This window comes from Typopeltis vanoorti, chromosome 9 (assembly GCF_054136105.1).
Source record: "Typopeltis vanoorti isolate ZY-2024b chromosome 9, IOZ_Tvanoo_1.0, whole genome shotgun sequence".
NCBI classification, from domain to species: Eukaryota; Metazoa; Arthropoda; class Arachnida; order Uropygi; family Thelyphonidae; genus Typopeltis; species Typopeltis vanoorti.
The window spans coordinates 91,371,609-91,394,587 of NC_143557.1; the positions used below are offsets into that span (position 1 = coordinate 91,371,609).

Consider the following 22,979-nt stretch of genomic DNA (forward strand, 5'->3'; position numbering starts at 1 on the left):
ATCACTATTTAGTCTTGAGTAGGATAAAATTGAATTTCATACTGAAAAGAATAACATGTAAGAAAGTTTTAAAGCGAATAAAAGTTGAGCAACTCTCAGATGTGAACTGTAGACTAAAATACACAAAGATTATTGAAGAAAAAAATGAAAGAGTTTGAGAACAGGATCCAAACTTTGGAGATTCAGTGGCAAGCCTTGAAGAAAACTCTGATTGATTCAGCCAGAGAGGCATGTGGTGAGGTTGTCTGCAAGGATAGAAAAATCAGAACCCCATGGCGGACACAGAAAGTTAGAGAGGCGGTGAAGGAAAAGAAGAAAGCATATCAAAAGTTCCTGGCAAATAAATCAGCTTGTGCTCTTAGAGAATACAGAGACAAATGTAAGAAAGCAAAACACTTTGTAAAACTAGCTAAACAAAAGTCATGGGAGGACTTTGGTAAGAACATAGAAAATAAATATCAAGAAGGTGGCAAAATATTCTCAAGGTTGTTGAAGAAGCTTAGAAATGGATGAAAGAGTGCTGTAAAAGGAGTTTGAGATGATAAAGGTACATGAAAATAGGAGAAAAAGATATCCTTGAAGTATGGAGTAATTACTTCGAAAAATTCCCAATTAAACAAGCAGTGATAGCACAGTGGTAAAAAACACTTGACAGGCATACAGTCAGGAATACATATCCATATTTGAAGTAGAAAAAGCCATCAAAGACTTGAAATGTATAAAGGCAGTAGGAGTAGATGATATTCGACCAGAAATGCTGAAGTATGGTGGTATGAAAGTCTTACAGTGGCTGCACTGCATAGTTCATAAAGCCTGGACAGAGGGACGAATTCCCAATGATTGGAGTAGAGCTCTCATAGTACCCATATATAAAAAGGGAAATAAAACTGCATGTGAGAATTACAGAGGTATTTCCCTACTGAGTGTTCCTGGAAAGATCTATGCAAGTATACTTGAGAAACGGTTGAGAAGAATTGTGGAAGGAAAGCTTGGTGAAGAACAAGCTGGATTCAGGCCAAATAGAGGCTGTCAGGATCAGATCTTCGCTTTATGACTAATAGTCGAGAAAGCATAGGAATATAACAGAGATCTGTATTTAAGTTTTGTCGATTTGGAAAAGGCATATGACAAGGTTCCAAGAGAGAAGCTATTCAATACACTGCAGTTATATGGTGTCAATGGAGCATTATATCAAGCAATACTTAGTCTTTATTTGAGTTGTAAGTCAGCAGTTAGAATTGAAAGAAGTACAGGGAGATAGTTTAATGTTAAATCTAGTGTGAGAAAAGGATGTACATTATCTATATGGATCACATTATGAAGGAAAGTGGTATTAAACATGATATCAGAATTGGAGATGTTAATGTCAGCTCTTTGCTTTATGCGGATGATGTTATACTTCTAAATAAATCTGCTACAAGTCTTCAAGATTCCCTGACTAAATTGAATAACTGTTGTAATAGATATGGTATGAAGGTCAGCATTAAAAAGACAAAGACAATGAAAATAGGTAGAATTGTTGAAAATGTCAACAGTGTTGTGAACGGGGAACCTGTGGAACAAGTAAAACCTTTCAGCTACTTAGGCATGATTTTTAGTGAAGATGGTAAATTAAATATGGAAATAGACAACAGAATCAATAAAGCTGGTATGGTAGGAAGTCAATTGAATAAATTCATATGCAATGAGAGAAATTAGTCGGAACACTAAATTAGCTGTATACAACACAGTGTTCAAACAAGTTTTAACTTATGGATCTGAGAGATGGGTCAGAAGTAAAAACTTGACCAAAGACTAGAGACTGCAGATATGAGAGTCCTGAGAAAGATTAGAGGCGTGAACAGATGGCATTAATAGCAATATCATAAAAATCGAGGATATTAGGAAAGAACTTGACACATTGTCGGCATCTAGGAATGCATTAGCAGAGCTAATCTCAGGTGATATGGTCACTTAAACAGAGTGGGCGAGGAAAGATTAGCAAAACAAGTGTTCTCTGCCAGGTTGGCAGGAAAACGACCCAGAGGAAGACCGAGATATAGGTGGATTGATACGGTACAATGTGCCTTAGATGATAGAAATATAAGATCTGATAATGATAATATTGGAGTCTTGACAAGTAATAGACTGATTTGGAGGAAAATTGTAGATAGGAAGTTAGTAATGGTGTAAATTTTTCATATAGTACTTTCATATCCTGTACACCCCTTGAGGGTACATGTCAGGAATTTGATGATGATGAGAAATTATATACTTGGTTTAATCCTTTATCCAAGTGTAAGCAAACAAAGTTTGCACCTGAAGTATTTTCAGGACTGGGGAAACTCATATATAAAAGCTGATGACTTCACATCACTTGCCTTAGTATCCCATAATGCAAAGCACATATCCTTACAGATCTGTATAACGCTATGCATTATGGGAGGGGTCACTGCCCAGATTGGTTTCAACCTTTATTGATCTCATTGGTGGGAGCCAGATCCAGAGGTAATACTAAGGGTGAAGTAATGCCGAAGTCATAATTTCTTATATGAGTAGCCAAAAGGTGCCACACCTTATTATTAATACACCAATCCCTCAATTAATGCGCCTAATGCGTTCTTTAAAACAGGCGCATTAATCGAAAATGCAGTAATCAAATATAATAACCTATGGGAAAAAGTATAATTCGTTCCTCAAATTTCTTTTTTGACCCTTAATTTTTTTTATAAAAGAATTAGGGTATGTCTCAGGGCCTAGTTAAAGGAAAACCATGAAGCTGAAAACAATAAAACATTTTCAGAATATAAATTTATTATTCTGCTTCTTAACAAAGAATAGAGCTAACGTATGGCCCTATTGCCTCTTCTGAAAATTTTACTGGTTCTCTCTTCACCAGGGTCAGTCTCTAAGCATTGCTGCTTAAAAACTTCGATTGTACGAAAAATATTTTCAAATTGTTTCTGTGAATGAAACCTCTTTGTGCTTGTCAGTGATTAAATTTTCTTCATATTCTTCAGGATCTTCCCGCTGTGCATCTAAATTTAGCAGGTCGGAATCTCTCAACTTCTCAGAATGAGATTTAATTAACTTAGATTCATTTGAAAAGCCGCTAAAATCATTTGCACAATGTGGAAGAATGTGCTTCCAAATGGCTCGCATATTGCTAGCAGTAATTTCATTCGACTTTGCGACTTTATAACCTGGCTGAGATTTCTCTGATTTGGTTAGAAAAGTCTTGGAAGGCATTCGCTTCCAAAAAAAAGGCCGGTTTCATCGACATTAAATATTTGTTGATCACAATTTTCTTCAAAATCTCTGGATATCTCCTTATCTGCAATTGCAGCTTCGCCTGTGATTAGAACATTATGTAGGCTATTTCTCTTTTTGAAACGCTCAAATCACCCAGCACTAAGGTGGAATTCTTCTTCTTTTCCATCATTGATAGCCCTTTCTTTCCAGGTTACAAAGAGATAATGCTTTTGATTTAATAAGGCTAGTGTTTAGCAGGATCCGTTTTTGGTTACAAACTTCAATCTATGTAAAAAGACGTCTCTCTCTAATTCAATCATTATAATACTTTGATTTCGAGTGCATGCATGAACTTGAAGTAACCTTACCTTTCTCTTTATATTCAGCAGTTGAATCACCCATTTTCATGTTCTTGTCCTATCTTTGCTCTGGACTCGCCTTGTTCATTTTTCTTTATTATTTCAAGTTTTGCTTCCAATCAAATTCCAATCAAATTTCGAATCATTTTCACACTTCTATTTTTTGCTCACTGATTCTTTTACTCATGATTAAAGGTTATGAAAATAATTTAAAATAAAAAAATAAGAAAAACAAGAGATATGATCAGCAAAATGATATGTAAAGCAGACGACAGTGTACATGGAAATAGTGTAGTATGCCTTTAAAAAATAACTCTGTAAAATGTTTCAAATTGGTAGCTAATTTCTTTCATCCTGGTGAGTGATTTTTTAAAATAGCTAGCCATAAAAAATGTATAGACTGAAAATTTTTAAAATCTGCAACATTTATTTTTAAGACGTATATAGGCGCACTAATCGAATTTGGGTATCGAAAAAAAATGATGCACTAATCGGGGCACATTAATCGAGGGAATTGCTGTATACTGATTTCGACCTTTATTGAGGTCTCATCAGTGGGAGCCAGACCCAGAGGTGATACTATGGTTGAAGTAATGCCAAAGTCCTCAATAAAGGTCGAAGCTGGTCTCAGTAGTGAACCTTCCCATAATGCACAGCATTACACATACCCATAAGAATATGTGCTTTGCATTATGGGATACTAAGGCAAGTGATGTGAAGTCATCAGCTTCTTTATACAAGTTACTCCAGTCCTGAAAATACTTCAGGAGCAAAGTTTGTTTGCTTACACTTGGATAAAGGATTAAACCAATATATATAATTTCTTGGTATCTTTAATTTATAGTATAACCAAGTAGAAAAACTTCCAACAATAAGAATGTCCAATTCATCCACCTTTGTTCTGACATTAGTGTCTGTCACATAGGTTAAAGCAGTAACCTCACTAGGAAGATATATGCTTGCAAAGTGGTCACTCAGTAGCTCAACTATTTTATCTGCTTCTGTGTCCTCATGACTATCATCACGCATTAAGATTGATCTTCCATAGTCATTGTTCCTCTTACTTGCCACATAACGAAATAACTCTTTGGGATTTCCTTTGGCCTGCTCCGCTAAATTCCTCTCATAATCTGATTTTGCCTTCCTTATCATCTTTCTTGCCTGAGCCTTGTACTGTTCATGAGTTTGCTGGTCACCTTTTTCTTTATATAACCTACACAGCATTTTCTTCTTCTGCAGCTCATGCTTAATGATATTACTCATTCATCTAACTCCTACCCAATTAGCCCTCCTTACCTTAGGTATACAATTTAATACTGCTTCCTCCAGATGACCCTTAACTATATCCCATGCATTACTAACATCTTTTGCTGTATAATGAACACTGTGGAGCATTTGTGACTAAATATACACACATAAACACAGTAGTAAGATTTTTAATAAGTAAATATTTTGTCCTAAGTATCATAGGACATCTTCAGTACAGTCAATTCAAACAATACTAGGAATTACATACAGTTAGGGTGCATGCTTATAATGGAATCCCCTCTATGCGTGCAGTAGCATGTTATAGAATTAAATTAAAATATATCTGGATTAAGAAAAAAAAAGTTACATTAAAATGAGATAACATACATAAAAATTATTTTACACAATTTAGGATGACAATTTCCCAGACTTCAGGGATAGTAAGAATGTCATTACAGTTCAAATTAGGTCTGTGACTTAGGGCTTCAGCACTTTCTTTATATAAACGTTCATGTTTATATGAAGATCTATGTAGAAGTTTAGTCTTTTTCCAAAGATCCTATGGTTTGGGTTTTCAATTCCGTGTTGTGCAAGGCCAGGCTGTGGTTTGATAAGACGGATGTGGTCTTGATGTTCCGAAATGCGTTTGCTAATGGATCTACCTATCTGTCCATAGTAGGACAATTTACAGGGACATGGGACCTCGTACACACCAGGTAGCATCAGAGGTGAGAGTTTGTCTTTAGGAGAAAGTGTTTTATGCCATGGTACAGATTTAAGATTCTTCCTAAGCATGTCATAATCACTTGCCTTGTAGTTCCACAAATACCTCTTCTTGATAGAATATAATATTCTTCCTGTTTTACAATCTCCCAAATCAAGACTGCATGATCACTTTCACCGATTGGAGACAATGTTGTCAACTTGGTTATGGATAGCTCTTCTGATTCTATGACCAGGTACAATACTCTCCCACCCCTAGTCCCCCTCCATCACATTCTGCCTTAAGTAATTATCTCTCAGCAGGTATAAATTCTATTTCCTTTCTGCCATGTGATCTTTCTTCCTTCCAGTATGCAGTCTATATCTCCATAGTTGAAGTCCCCAATAATAATCACTCGACCTGTACTCATTGTACTAATATTGCGATGCATGTCTTCCAGATTATCTGTAGAACTCCCTGGTCTATAGCAACAACAAACTGTATATTTTGTCTGATTCAAATCTCACACTAAATTGCTTCAAATGAACAGCCACCCTCCTGCCTGTCTCCTATTCTTTTTGGTTGCAATTCATCTGATAACATCAACAGTACTCTTCCCCCATTCTATCTTCTCTATTCTTCCCTGAAAATACTAAACTCTTTACATTCAATCCCTGTAATTACAACATCTGCTGTTAGTCAAGTCTCACTAATGCCTATAACTTTTGGTGAGGTTGCACTAACCAATGGAAAAAAAAACTCCTCCCTCTTGTTCCTGATACTTCTGGCATTAATATATAGAAATGGCAACAATCTTTATTCCCCTACTCATCTTTACTTTCTGAATTGACTACGCTATTCAATATTTTTGCTTGAGATACTAGATTCCTCACTTGGTCATTCTCTTGCTTCATGGGTGTCTTCACACAAACTCACTTACTTCCACAATAGCTGCTAAGTTTTCTTGAATTTTCACATCAGCATGTTCGGTGAACAAAGCTATCTCCAGACACCTAACACCAAAACCATTCAGATGCAGTCCATCTGTATTGTACAAATTCTTCTTTCTGTCAAATAGAGACCACAGATCCACAAACTCTACACAAATTCCTTTTGCACAATCTATGTATAGACTCATTGGCTATCAATGCCTTCCTCCTCAGTTTGCCTCTATCACAGCATGATAGGAGCCTTACAATCTTCACCTTCTTGCTCTTCAGTTCTGCTTCTTCTAACAACTCTTTTACATCCTCCCTCACTCTCAAATCACTGATACCAATCAAGACAATCATTTCCTTCAACCTACATTTTGCATCTGGATGGCATGGCTAATATCGTAAATTTTTGCTCCTGGGAAACACGATTTTGTCATACTTTTGTTAAGTATTCCCTGAATATTGAGTCTTCATACATAATTTTCTCCATAACTTGTTTGTCCTTGTTTGTTCGGTTAGTCTTTATTATCTTTCAGATCACCTGCTTCTTTCTTTTTTTCAGCCCTGCTTAACTCTTGCCGCTTCTGCAGTTTTCAATTTTGTGCTTTGTCTTATGAAGATAACATTAAAGCGTGCTATTTCTTTAATTATATCCATTTCGTTCTCCTCTATTTCCATGGCTGCACATTCAACATTATTAATATAATTTTCCATCTTATCATTGGTATTTGTTGCATTCTTGTCACCTAAGAGACAGACACTCACTTTTAAAACATTTAACACATACTCTCTCTCTCTCCAGTTTCAATTTCCTTCCACATATTCTTTAATTTTCTTGATGCATACATTTCACATACACTGCACTGAATAATATCCTGGAAATTCAAATCACCAGACAAAGTGGTCTTTGCCACCATTGTTCATTGTGTTGATGCCATGGCGACAATATCACAATCAAAATTAAAATTGAGTTCGAGGTTATATCTTAGTGTGTAGTGTTCGTGCAAGCTCCTGATAAGATAAGTATTATTTTCAGTTATCGTTGATAAAATTAGTTAATATTGTGTAGTTTTGTTTGCCTTGCGTATTTTAGTGTGTCTGTTTGTGTGTTTTTGGTGTGTATAACTTATTATTTGATAAAACACGTTGCAATAATTATGGCACCTGTATGAAGGAAAATGGCAGCCAGTAATGATGGTTTGCCATCGTTATCAAAGAACAGTAGTATAAAAGAAATGAGTCAGTGTACTAGCTGTGAAATGTACGCTTTACGGAGTGCAGTCGGAGTGTGGATAGATGATAATAAAGGATTGAATGTGTGTAGAAAATGTAGGGAGAATGAGGAATTGAAGTGTATTTCGGATCGTGAGTGTGATATTTTTGTCAACCTTCAGAATGAAGAAAATAGCAATATGACAAGAAACGGCAAGGTTGTACATGAGAATTATGAGAGTGTGAATGTAGAAAGTGTGAATGATAGTATTAATGGTTTCTCAGAGAATAAAAAAGATGAGATAGATGCATTGAATGAGATCGCGTTGTTGAATGGTGCAATAGAAAGGGCAAAACAGCAGCTAGAGTGCATGAACAAAAGTCAACTGAATGAACCAATCAATAATAAAAGGTATGACAGGAAAAATAGGCATATGAATGTGAACATGAACAAAATGAAGGATAGAGTGCTGTATGGAGACTCGTTAGTACGAGGTGTGTTAGTAGAGGATTTGACAAAATCGTACCAACCTGGTGCGACCATAAAGGATGTAACTGAGTCTATTAGAGAGCAAAAGGAAAGGGTGAAAGAAATGATTGTTGTGGCAGGTACGAATGATTTGAAAGGAGATAAAATGGAAATGATAGAAGACCTGAATGAATTGTTTGAGGTAGCAAAAGAAAAGAGTGAGAGAGTTAGAATGATTAGTCTTTTGCCACGATATGACAGTGAAATGTTTAAAAGGAGGGCCATAATTGCGAATGACTTTATGCGTGGGTTATGTATGACGAGTGGTGTGGAATTTGTGGACGTGTGGAGTGAGTTTGATGGGTGAAAGGATCTATATAAGATGGATGGCTTGCATTTGAATGGTTATGGTGTAAGAAGACTTGAGAAAGTGTTGCTGAATGTAGTGGATGTGCAAATTCAGGGAAACTAGATTCGTTAAGGGGGGGGGAGTAGATATACAGTCCTTAGGGAGGCAGTTGAATGTAAGAATGAATATAATATGCTAGAGCAAATAAGGACAACAAACCAGAGTGGGATAGTTAATATAAGGCATCAAGGTAGGGTTGGGGCTAATGGGGGTCTTAAATTCATGTACACTAATACTAGGAGTATTAGAAACAAGAAGGAAGAGTTTTTGGCCATGGTTGGCACTTCCAGACCACAGGTTATTGGTATTAGTGAAACATGACTGACTGTAGATTATATAGCTAGTGGGATTGAATGTGATGGGTATAGTGTGTTCAGGAATGACAGAGAGAATAAAATGGGGGGAGGAGTATTGTTGATGATAGCTGATGAGCTCCAGCCAAGGAGAATAGAAGTTGAATTGCAGGATAGAGAAAAGAGCACATTTGAGGCCATTTGGTGTGAGATTGTGGCTAGCAGAACTAAATATACAATTGGGTGCTGCTATAGACCAGGTGATGGAAAAGATGGTGGTGACAGTATGCACAAGCAAATAGAAGAAATGAGTGGAAGGAGGGTGATTATTATGGGAGATTTCAACTATGGTCGCATTGATTGGAGTGAGGAGGGGACACACGGGAGGAAGGAATTGGATTTTATGCGGTTATTAAGGGATAACTATCTGCGACAGCATGTAATGGAAAATACTCTAGGGGTCAGAGAGTGCTTGACCTAGTAATTACATCTGAGGATTTGGCTGTAATGAATATGACCACATTGCCACCAATCGGTGAGAGTGATCATAGGGTCTTGACTTGGGAGGTGGCTAAAGGTGTAGAATTTTCAATTAAGACAGGGTACATGTGAAATTATCGGGCTGGAAAGTATGACAAGCTTAGGAGTTTGATTGGCTCAGTGCCATGGCATGTACAACTGCAAGGACTAGAAGTTGATAGTGCATGGGAGGTGGTTAAGAAGTGTTTGCATGAAGCAATGGTTGACTGTATACCTAGAGTCCGAATAATAAATCAAGTAGGGATTAAATGGATGAATAACACCATTAAGCTTGAGCTGCAAAAAAAGAAACAACTATGGAGGGAATTTAAGTAGAAAGGTGACCGGCAGGTACATGAACGGTATAAAGCGCAGGCCAGAAGGGTGACGAGTGTGGTAAGAAAAGCAAAAAAGGATTACGAAAGAACATTGGCCATGCGGGCTAAAGAGAATCCCAAACAGTTTCTTAGATATGTAGCAAGTAAAAGGAAAAAATGTACATGGCAGAATGATTTTAGAGAATGCCGATGGTAGGGAGGTAACAGAATCAGTTGAGATAGCTGAGTTACTGAGTGAGCACTTTGCAAGAATATATCATCCAGGTGGTGACATTGCAGAAATGAATAAACCAGTAGATTATACGGGAATTGTGGTGAATGAAGTGGAGGTGAGTAGTCTATTGCATAACCTCAATGTCAATACATCTGTGGGGTTGGATGGTATACCAGCTCGTGTAGTACGAGAAGCAGCTAATGAATTGTCAGTACCCTTGACCATTTTGTTTAATTTGAGTCTCGGGTCTGGGTTAGTCCCGAGCGGATGGAAGGAGGGGAAAATAGTTCCACTGCATAAAGGTGGTTCCAAGACCGCTGTTGTAAATTACCGACTGATTAGCATATCAGGAATCATTGTCAAGGTCTTAGAGAAATTAGTCAAGAAAAGAATACAGGATTGGATAGATGAAATTGGGATCTTGTATGGGGGACAACATGGTTTTGTGAAGGGTAGATCATGCCTCAGTAACTTGCTCACGTTTTATAACACAGTGACGGCTGAACTGAATAGGGGTAATGGGTTTACAGTGATACTACTGGACCTTTCCAAGGCCTTTGACAGGATACCACATGGAACCCTAATCAGTAAACTGGAGCAGATGGGGATAGATATAGGGTTGGTGAGATGGATAGGAGGGTGGTTGAAGGAGAGATACCAGAGAGTGGTTTATTCAGGAGTGGAGTCTAAAAGACGTCTTGTGACTAGTGGAGTGCCGCAGGGCTCTGTTCTTGGACCAATGCTTTTCAATTTGTTCATCAATGATATTGGAAAGGATTTGAGAGGAAGTGTTCACTTGTTTGCTGATGATGCAAAGTTGGGTAGAGCAATTGTGAGTGCACAGGATGTCATACAGGATGATTTGGATAGTTTGGAGGACTGGGCTAGGAAAAATGGATGTCAGTTTAATGTGGCAAAGTGTAAGGTTATGCACTTTGGGGTGAAAAGAATAGCAGCAGTATATCGCATAGGTGGAACCGTACTCCAGGAGATTGATGAGGCCAGGGATTTGGGAGTGCTGGTGGATAGGGAGTTGAAGTTTAGGGGGCACATTGCAAAAGTAACTAAAACAGCTCACCAAATCACTTGGCTTATGAAAAATACTTTAACATGCAGAGAGAAGCAAGTTGTTGTTCCTCTGTATCGAGCCTTGATAAGACCCCATCTGGACTTCTGTGCCCAGTTATGGGCACCAGGGTTTCTTCGTGATGGGGAGGAAGTGGAGAGGGTCCAGAGACGAGTGACCAAGATGATAGCAGGTCTGTGGAATGAACCTTATGAGAATAGGTTGAGGATTTATGGGTTGCAGAAATTGGACGATAGGCGAAGGAGGGGTGATATGATTGAGACATTCAAATTACTGAAGGGTTTTTATAAGATTGATCCAGAAGATATTTTTGAAAATATGACTGGTGGTGGGAGGACTAGGGGCCATGCATGGAAGCTGGGCAAGAGCGTGGTTGACAACGGTGTTAGAGCTAGGTTTTTTACTTGGAGAGTGGTGAATGAGTGGAATAAGCTTCCAGAGTCTGTTGTGGGTGCTACGACCGTGAATGAGTTCAAGGCAAGATATGATAGATACTGTGTGAATGTTGAATAGTTGTTCCAGACATGATGTTAGGGCCTCCCTCGATGAGTCTGTCCACTCCTTGGAGTTTCCCGGAACAATAATAATAATAATAAAATGTTATAATTATACTAATACTCTAAAACCATAAAAATCTACACTATTACACTATTATACTCTAATTTTCTGATGAAAAAAACACAGCAAAACAGATAAAAATCGCTAATTTCACACGAGCACTAAATTACACTAGCACTTGCAATCTAACCTTGACCCCCCCCCTTACACACACACATTTCCTTCGATGGTGTGGCAACCTGTATCTTATTTTAGATTTATTTCAGTTAAAAATATAAAGAAATTTATTTATTTTTTGACAGTTGTTTTTAAAGATAATGTTCAAGAAAGAAATTTCTTCATTTGCCTTTGAAATGTATATATATTAAAGGCTGAACCAGATGACTACTTGGTTTGAAATGATCCTGTTATAGATAGTGAGATTAGGCAATAAGAATACTTTCTCTTCATATGGAAAGATATTAAAGTTTGTGTAATTTCCTAACAACAATTTAAGTTTTTATTTTATCGATAAAGAATTTAATTTTTTAAATGAAAAAATTAATTTCCTTAATTTACAATTCTTAGAGAAAAGTGCAACTAACACTAATTATCTGTCCTCCATTAAAATTGCTAATGTATAAATTTTGTGTATTACACCATGGCATTCATTTTGTGCTCTATGTAGTGTTTTAAATTATATCTACCCTATATATAAAATTAGAAGCCTTTTTTATGTCACGTTTTGAAACTCAGGGACTACCCTGAGTGTCTAGTCTTCAAAATTCGAGTCATCAGAATTCAAGGAGAACTGGCCTACCAGTCCGGAACTCAGGGGGTTGGGTGCCGTAGGCACTAGGGGGACATAGTCTCCCCCTAGAGTAAATATAAAAATTAAAGAGTAATTAAGAACAACAAAATATGGAGAATAAATATTGGGTATCACAAGAAGAAACCTTAAAGTGGTGGTGGAATTAATTATATCTTCTTTAATTGTGAGAATTAGAATTCTCACTCAGCATTTTAGAAGTAAATGGCTTATGGAAACAAAATATACAAAAATTGGCTTAGGGGAATAGAGGATGACAATACAAAATGATTTTTTAATTAACTGCAAATGTTCTCTACCTGTCAGATTAAGTGATATAGAGCAATACCATAATACTATGAAGCACAAAAAAACTGAGGAGACATTTAGCAATATGAGACAAGGTTGCCATTTGCAAACATTTCATAAAATATATGATCCATGTTCATTGCCGAATACTGTTCATTAAGAGCAGTGGACCATTAAGTGAATTATGGAAAGACCACAGTAAACATCAAAAAAATCTGAAACTAATGTTCTTGGACCACATTTTAGTAAAAGTTGAAAAATGGCTTAAAGAAAACAGCAGGTTTAATGTAATTACTGATGAAAGTACTTGCATTATTGGTAGCAAAAAGTTAGGAATTGTTATATTATTCTGAGATAAAGAGGAAGACTAATGTTAGCTTATTTACTTAGTAGAACTATATGAATGCAATGATCAAGCAATATGCAATGCAATAAAAGAATGTTTAAAAATATCATAGCAATGAATTATAACTCTAACTGCACAAGGAACAGATAATGCTTCAAGTTACAATAGGTGTATATAACATTATAAAAAAAAAGAAAGAAAAAGTTCCATACTAATACTTATTAGATGTGTTTGTCATTTCCTTCAACTTGCTGTATCAACATGCTGCAGTTGACTGTGTACTTAGGAATTTGGATTTTGAACACAACAAGATGGATGTTAACTGAATCTGCTGTAAAACATTTTACAGTAGTGAAATGAATTAAAAAAAAAAACATTTTGCAACATAACGAGGAAAAAGGATAATACTGAAAGCTCTCACAGACACTAACTTCCAATAGAAAAAAAATCTTTATTATATATAAAATAGTTTTAAATTTACCTCATTCAAATGCTGACAGAATTTCTAGACACATAAATATTATCAAGTACATTTGTGTAGCAGCTTGAGAGACGTTCTAACAAATAAATATGGGCTAAAACAAAGCAGTAAATGCTATTGCAATTACAGATTACCAAATGATGTTTCAAGGAAAATTGTTCACAGCTAATAGGAATCAGCAAATGAAATACCTGAAGTTGAAGAAATGATAGACCAGGAAATTTGAACTTGGAATAATGATCCAAGAAAATGCTTTTTTTTAACAAAATAATTTTCATAATGAGATAAAATCTTCATTATATTTATGTAAAAAAATTCTTAAAAAAATATTTTACTGTTTAATTAGTCCAAGATTATTTCACTTTTTTTCATCCATTTAAATATTTTTTGTGGTTTATGCTTCTTTTTTGCTGTGAATTTAGTGTCATATGAAAAGTTTTAGTTGATACCTGCTTCCCCATTTCCATGATTACTGATATTACATAAATGAATTGGTGGAAACTCTATATTGAGGACAGAACACAAAGAAAATGGCAGGAAATTATACAACGATGAGGGCAGAATATAAAGGATATAACAAGGGCTGTACATTACACTTGACAAGAAATTATATCCTTGCTTTTATTTTTATTCTTTTCCCTAGAATGAGCAAACAAAAGTCTGCATGTGAAGTTATTTCACGAGAAAATAAATTTGTGGTTTTAATTATAAAATAGAACTAATAAAACATTTAAACTGACCAAATTCAATCTCTATGTAAAACTTAAGCTCAAAATGGAACAACAAAAAAAATCACTTTGTCTATACTGTCAATTTCAACAACAAAAATCTAACAAAGTTTTCTGCTCCAAAACAGTCTTGTGCCTCTTATTGGCAAAAAATAGGAATTCCAGTTTCTTGGTTCCAGCAACTCTTTCATACTTTCAAATTCAGACGGCAGTAATACAAAACAAAAACTGCTTCATCCTATATTTTTTTTTTCAAAGTGTGGTCAAAGTTATTATTTTTAATTATGCAATGAAATGAACAGATATGATGAGTTTTCTTCATTCCACAAGGTTTGAACATAAAGATAAGTTAATAATGTGACATGGATAGTAGTTTCCATTTTTTTCTTTTCTTTTGAAGAGCTTTTCAACTGAAGGATTAGCTAGTCTTATACAGAGATGGAAGGGTTTCCCTCCAAAAAGTACACTTTTTTATCATGCAAATCAAGAAACTGGCTAGAAGAACATTATATTTATTTTTTTTAATGTTGCTCCCCCCCCCCCCCCCCCCCCAAGTTACAAACCATTAGGAAAAAGGAAACAAGGATGTCCTCTTAAGAGATCCAGTGATGACTTCTAAGACTGGAACAGGCCACTCTAGGCCTAAATCCTTGAAAAGCATGATGATAATGATGCTCCCACTTATGAAAGGTTATTGGAGACCCATGGTATATTTTGTACCACAGATGGGCTAAGGATTTTTTTTCTATTTTTATCAATTTATATATGTATATATATATATTTAAAAATTTTTTAATGACTAGAACCAAGGTTTAAATAAAAAACTTTAACTACACTACTAGTTTCGTCTAAAACTAGACTTCATCAGGTGTGAGATAAACATATAAATGCCAGTAACAAATTTAAAGGAATTGGTTTTTTTAAAACACAGAGTAACATATCTAACACTAAAGAGAAAAAAGTTAGAGTTTAAATAGAAGAATGAAATAAATTTTCATTCTTCTAAACTTTAAATAGAAGAAGAAAGAAGAACTCTGACTGTATCATTATTGGGTCTCAAGAGTGCCAATATTGAATGGTGGAGCTATGAGAGTCTCGTAGGCTGTAGCTTAGGTTGTTATTAATATGGACGGAATTTATAACTATCTCTTTAAACTCTAAAATTCTCCTCTCCAACTCATCACAACATCGGTGTACATTGACAGTTTCATCCCCAAGTATCTGATGTGGAAAACCTGCATCATTTGAATTCACTGAAAATAACATGACTGGACAAGGCATTGGCTCGAGTTCTGTTGTAGGTAATGTCTCTCTGTTGTTCCTCTAAATGGAGTTTGATAGATTTCTCCGTTTGTCCGAAGTATGGCTTACCACAGTCGCAAAGAATATTATAAATACCAGGATATTTAAGATTATTGTGTTTAGTTTTAGGAGACTTAACATGGAACAAAGTTTAGGTAGGGTTGTGAAGAACATCTTGATATTATATTTCTTCAGAATTTTAGCCAATTTTGGAGATAATGAACTGGTATATGGCAAAGAAATGCTGCCCTTAGAAGTAGTGGTGTCTTCATACTGTTGTGGATGAGGGTTGAAGAGTAATCTGCCTATAGTTTTCTTAGAGTATCTATTAAGTTGAAATGTAACTTGAAGATGTTTAAGTTCATTATGAAATTTCTCTTCGTCCAACAGAAGAGATCGAGCTTGGTGATCTAGAATGGAGATGATACCCAACTTCTGTGGAGGAAAATGGTGTGAATCAGAATGAAGGTATCTGTCCATATGTGTCGGTTTTCTGAAAATAGAAAAATTTGAGATGTTCAGCTGTCTGGGTTACTTTGATATCGAAGAATGTGATATCTAGGAACATGGTCTAGATAACCTCAAACTCTTTCAAGAACATTCGAATGATATACACCCGAATATCAAGTTCACATCTGAATTGGAAGTTAATGGCTCTATCGCATTCTTAGATATCAAAGTAACCTGGATGGCTACCTTCAGCTGGCTAACACCATTTTCCTCCACAGAAGTTGGGTATCATCTCCATTCTAGATCACCAAGCTCGATCTCTTCTGTTGGACGAGAAGGAACTTCATAATGAACTTAAACATCTTCAAGTTACATTTCAACTTAATAGATACTCTAAGAAAACAATAGACAGATTACTCTTCAACCCTCATCCACAACAGTATGAAGACACCCTACTTCTAAGGACAGCATTTCTTTGCCATATACCAGTTCATTATCTCCAAAACTGGCTAAAATTCTGAAGAAATATAATATCAAGATGTTCTTCACAACCCTACCTAAACTTCGTTCCATCTTAAGTCATCCTAAAACTAAACACAATAATCTTAAATATCCTGGTGTTTATAAGATTCTTTGTGACTGCAGTAAGCCATGCTTCGGACAAACGGAGAAATCTATCGAACTCCATTTAGAGGAACACCAGAGACATATTAACTACAACAGAACTTGAGCCAGTACCTTGTCCAGTCATGTGTTATTTTCAGCAAATTCAAATGATGCAGGTTTACCACATCAGATACTCTGGGATGAAACTGTCAATGTACACCAATGTTGTGATGAGTTGAGAGGAGAATTTTAGAGTCTAAAGAGATAGTTATAAATCCCGTCCATATTAATAACAACCTAAGCTATAGCCTACCAAACTCTCACAGCTACACCATTCAATATTGCCGCTGTTGAGACCTTATACGCATGCATGTGCATAATGATAGAGTCAGAGTTCTTCTTTCTTCTTCTATTTAAACTCTAGAAGAATGAAAATTTATTTCATTCTTCTGTTTAAACTCTAGCCTTTTTTTTCTCTTTAGTGTTAGATACGTTACTCTGTGTTTAAAAAAAAAACAATTCCTTTAGGTTGGTTACTGGTATTTATATGTTTATCTCACACCTGATGAAGTCTAGTTTTAGACGAAACTAGTAGTGTAATTAAAGTTTTTTTATTTAAACCTCGGTTATAGTCATTAAAAATTTTTAAATATGATATCAAACTGAGTAAATTTTCAATCAAACAATTTATATATATATTTATATATATATATTGTATTTTTATTTATTTTTTACTTAGTCCAAAAACTTTGCTCTTGAGAACAAACATGGGACTTTATCAAGCCACTTCAGGCCTCCAATAAGCAGGGCAGTAGTCTCACACCAGGCAATGAAATTCACCTCTCTACTAAGAGACAATCACAAACATCCAAGCCCATGGCAGGATTTGAACTGTTGGTTGGAAAGCAGGTATGCTAACTGCTCAGCCAACCAACCAGGCCTGCATATGCAATTAACAGACCTAATATACTGATTAATAGACGTAGATGCTTCAGCTATAATTCAAAACAACCTAACTCTATTTTCAAAGTAACATAAAAATGAATTGAAAATGCATTTAAATCAAAACCTTATAAAAAATAACAATGTCATAATTAAACAGAAATAATACATTTAATTTTCTTATTCTTTTTTTTTTTCTGTACTTCTGAAATATGAGATATCTGTAAGAGTCATTCTGTATGGTCTCGTATACAGGTTACCTTGAATTACTCCCTCTCCCCAATTTTTTTTCTCTCTGCTTCTATTCCTAATTCACGCTCATGCATAGACCTATATTTTTTACCGTGTAGGCATTTGGAACCAAAATCCTATGGAATAGGTTGGTTACTCCTTATTCCTGGAGGTATCATATGACTATAGCCTGTGTGTTCGCAGGGCCAGTTTGCCTGCTTGCGGGATGAAAAACCTGAGATAAACTGGGGGAAAAATCCTGCTGCCCATGCCCAAGACCAGCTAACTTGGCTACGGCTGAGGAAGATCCTTGAGCTCCTCACGTCGTTGAAGGGAATTGAACCTAGGACACTCCTTCCCCAGGCATATGGTTGCGAAGCACCATAGCCACTAGACTAATCACACAACTCTGCTTCTATAGTTAACAAAATTTTGTTAACAAATAAATCCAAAAAGAGAAATTTAATTATCTGTTGAGAATAATGATTTATTATAAATTGATCACGTGTCAGAATATCAGATAATCATTATCATTCTCCCAATACCCTGAATGCTTTCTTAAATAGCTCTCCCTCCAAATATTGCTGATGTTAACTCTCTTTTTCGGCAACTTTTATCATAACCTTGTTCAAGTTTCTTTTTCTACAAACTGACCTTCTCCCATCAAATCTCAGCTTTATGTTCTTTGACACTACAGCAATGCCAAATGAAATAACTTCAGAGATTTGATCTAAACATGCTAAGACCAAATAACTGAAATAATTCTTACACGTAATCTCAAAGAGTTCTTTCAGTATATTGCAAGTAAAAGGAAGAATGATTATGGGAGGAAGGATAATTTTAAGGAATGTCAGTATGGTAGGAAGGTAACTGAAGTAGGCAAAATAGTTGAATTATGAAGTGAACACATTTTCACTTGGATACTGGATATTCACTTGGCCAATAACCATTATCCTTTGCCCACACTGCCAATTTATTTAAATCATCCTGCAAAATATCTACAATAGATACAAAATATCTATTGCCCTCCCCAGTTTTGCATCATTAGAAAACAACTGAATATCCTGCTATATCATTAAGGTACAAATTAAACAGTAGTGGTCCTGGTACAGAGCCCTGGGACACTCCATTAGTCATCTTCATTCACCTTGATTCCACTCCACTAGATACTACCCTCTGATGTCTGTCTATCAGCCACCCCGCATCCATGCCAACAACTTCATATCCATTCCCAAAATTAAATCTCTTGAGACATTAAAATTTCATTACATCACCAACAATCATGTACAAAATCGCCAAAGAGACAGCTGATGTGAGTGGGATTTGTTCAGTCTCATTTTATTTATTTTGATTGTTTCTGTTTTAACATCAATTGCTTTCTTCATTTCTCCTATTATAATCGTGAAGAAGCCACCAGAATATGTAGTGTTATAAAACTAGTTGGTATACTTTTCTCTAGCAAGAAGTAATGACTAATAAAATTTCCGTACTGTTATTACACAATTAACTTTATTATCTCACTAAAACACACTGACATTACAGCAATCAGTGACCCACAGCTTAAGCTTCATTCTGAAGTTCAATGGCATTATTTGTACTTTTTTCTTCGCAATATTCTATAATAAATGATAATAATGTGGTGTAATCTAAACAACAACCAAAAATTATAATATTGATTTATAGAACATTTACACTGAAACTTAAACTATTCACAAACAAGATCCAAAACATAATTTAACATCCACCTCATCGATAGTTCTAGCAAGCCTTTTACTATAAGGTTTCGTCCCAAGAGTATTTCTCGCCTCTTCATCAGAGGGAAAAGACAATGGGCCAATCACTTCATTCATTCCATACTGCTTAATCTGGGAGTATGCCATTTTTGTTACTTTCTTTAAATCATCTTCAGCACCTATAAATAAGAATGTGGCATATTAAATTATTCCACATTACTAAACACATTAAACTAGTTTATAACATTATCTAGCTAATCAAACAGCTGAAATTACAGCTGTTTTATAACACATTATTAAAATATTTATATAGTAAATGCAAATTTGAATTTGAAGCGGGTAAATTACTGGTGATCTTCATTTGCAATCCTACAGTGTCTTCAAATCCCACAATGACATGGAAATTAGTGGATGTCATGTAGGTTGTAGATGCTTTTCATCACTTGGTGAGTTATACTGTTCATTGGAGGACTTCAGTGAATTGGGAAAAAAAGAGTACCAGTTTAGCTCTAAGGCAGGGGTCCATAACTATTTAACCTTTATTCTTCCCCCATGAGTAATTAGTGTGCTATTACAACCTTTTGCAGGCGGAATTATTGCATATATTGTAGGTTCTGGCTTACACTCAAAATTAAATTTAATGGAATAAATAGAGCACAGAGAAATAATTAAACAAGGATTAATCAATCTGATATTCTGTCTCTGTCACAGAAACATCTTCAGGAATGCAATATTAAAATTGTAATAACACACCCAACAATAAGTGGAAGAAATTAAACTATTCTGGGTAAGAGGTCCTATGAGAGGCACCCTCTATGGGTGCTGTTGGCTAGCCTAACCTGTTGGGTAGGATGCCTAAGAATTAATATTTCCCAAATCTTGACCACATTTATTTAGATTAGGCTGTTTTTGTTTTTTTAATCTGTTGCTGATTCTAAAAATAATTTTTCAAGTTTGTATTGCTGTGATGAAGCATAGTTTTTTTCCCATCTGATCCTGTGCAAGGTTTCCAAAGCATGGTCAGCTAGACCTGACTGATCATATTTGTGGCAGTAAATATATTTCTCAAGTTCACCAAGGAGATCAACCAAGCAGATGTTGGTTGATCTCCCTGTCTGACTGTAACATAAGCTGCAAGAACAAGAATCTTGCAGAAAGGAGAGGAACATGATCCTTAGGTGAGCAGAGAAGTGGGTAAGCTTCAAATGAGTACAGTGATTATATTTCTTTAAAGTTCTGGCTATTTTTTTTGAGGTGCCCTGTATATATAGAGCACCTCAGAAATAGTAATAGCATTAATGTAGTCTGTATATGTTGAGAGGGAAGTGAGGAGATGGAGAGGGGAACAGATAATTTGTTGATCTTTTTTGACATTGTAATCATTGGATAGGCAGGTCTAACAAATAAATTAGAGTTCAGCTGTAAAGGAAGGCTGAGTAGAACAAAGATTTGAGGCTCTGCAAGAAAGAGCTTTGCTGACACCATACTGAGAGAGAGAGAGAGAGAGAGAGAGTGGGGGGGGGGGATGGGAAAGTTTATGTATCTACCTGTGTGGGGGGTTTTCTTCAAATTGAGAAAGAAAGGTTGCAATTGGAAAGATATGTGATTAGTGTAACTAGAAAATATTGTTATTTCTTTTTCTATAGTGAACTGGAATTTGGGGCACTGGCTTTCAGTAAATTTAGTGTCAGAAAAGGGGACATCTGTAAATAATGACATTACAGCTCACTATATCGTTATTGTTTTAAACTAAATTTTGAATTAAAGATTTGAAATGAGTGGAATTTTTTTAAATAAGATGAAATGTGGCCAAATAAGTGGAATTAAAGATTTAGCTAATTGTGTGGCTAATTTAAAAGAGATGGAGTCAGTACCATCTACTATGGGATGGAGAGAGTGATTAAGTTTATGAATTTTAGGTAATCTGTATATCCAGGGAAGAGGAGGGGTACTAAAAGATTTGAGTTTTTTTAACAACTTCAGGAGGCCAAGATGTGACTTTTTCATTATTATTATGTGACATCACTGAGGAGTCCAAGGACTCATCATGGGAGCCTTTTTAAATGTTTTTTTTTTTCAACCTTCAGAATTAGTAGAATCATAATATAGTGGCCAATAAGTAGTGCAGTCTCTCTCTCAGTAGCACATTCATTTAGCGATTATAATCACTAGTATTCAGGACAATTATGATGTTGTCTTTATGGAATTTAAATTGTAAGCACATTATGGAAAAAAAAATTATACTAAACCAGATATCAAAAGGATATGTTAATCTCAGCTCTTTACTTTATGCAGATGATGATGTCATACTTTTCAATAAATCCAGTACAAATTTTCAAGATTCCTTGACTAAATTGAATAAACGAGGTAATAAAATAAGTAAATCTGGTATGAAAATGAGCAATAAAAAGATAAAGGCAGTAAACATAGGCAGAAACATTGAAAAACATCAACTGCATCTTGAATGGAAAACTATGGAATAAGTTTACTCAGCAATAATCTGTATCAAAATATACATGCAATTTCAGCACAATTTTTAGTGAGCATGCCAAATGAAATAAGTAAATAGACAATAGAATTAGGAAAGTTGGTATGTGAGGAAGTCAACTAAATAAACTTATATGGAATAAGAAAAAAATTAGTCAAAATGCTAAACTAGTTGTATAAGACATTGCATAAGACATTATTCAATCCAATTTTAACTTATGGATCTGAGAGCTGAGTTAGAAATAACACACTTGATCAAAAACTGGAGACCACAGACATATTTTGGTTCTGAGAAAGATTAAGGGAGTGAGCAGATGGTATCAGTGGCATTATCATATTAAAAGTGAGGATATTAAGAAAGAACTTGGCATATTAGCATTCAGAAATATGTTAGCAGAGCTAATCTAAAGTAGCATGATCACTTAAACAGAATGGGAGAGGAAACCTTGTGCAAAAAATACATAAAGTCAATCATAAATTTAATCAGAGAGGACTGAAGTTCATGTAAAAGTAACTGTCTAGAATTCTATCAGCTGTTTTTTTTTTAGCTGAATTCATAACTACTAGAAGGATATTTTCAGCCTAGAATCCCACAAATATACAAATGTGTGTTCTGCAGGCCAATCAAGGATGTAGACTAAAGATGGCAAGAAATTATATTCTTGGTTTTATCTTTTATCCAAGTGTAAGCAAACAATGTGAAGTATCTTCACGGCTGGGCTATTGGTATATAGAGGCTAATGACTTGACATTAACTGCCTTGTAGCGCAGTGCTGCACTCTTCAATTGGAAAGGGCTTAAGTTTGATTCTCATCGTGACAGGAGGAATCTTTATATGGATTTTTTCAATTGAAGGTGAGTTAGCCGATCTAATACAGAGGTAACAGGGTTTATTTTCTCCTGGAAAATTGGGTTTTTCATCCCAATGACAAAAACTCCTCCTCTTTGTTCTGAATGCTCCTGGAAATAGTGTACATAAAGTGCAATAGCCCTCTAGGCCTA

General features: G+C 35.5%; 1 protein-coding gene across 1 annotated transcript in view; it reads right to left on the bottom strand.

Annotated features, from left to right (window-relative positions):
- Spg7 (SPG7 matrix AAA peptidase subunit, paraplegin) overlaps nt 1–22,979 on the bottom strand; it is a 299,389-nt gene that overhangs the window by 21,826 nt on the left and 254,584 nt on the right. The window contains exon 18 of the mRNA XM_090397373.1: nt 19,503–19,669. Coding sequence (XP_090253499.1) covers nt 19,503–19,669 — 167 coding nt within the window. The remainder of the gene's footprint in view (nt 1–19,502; nt 19,670–22,979) is intronic.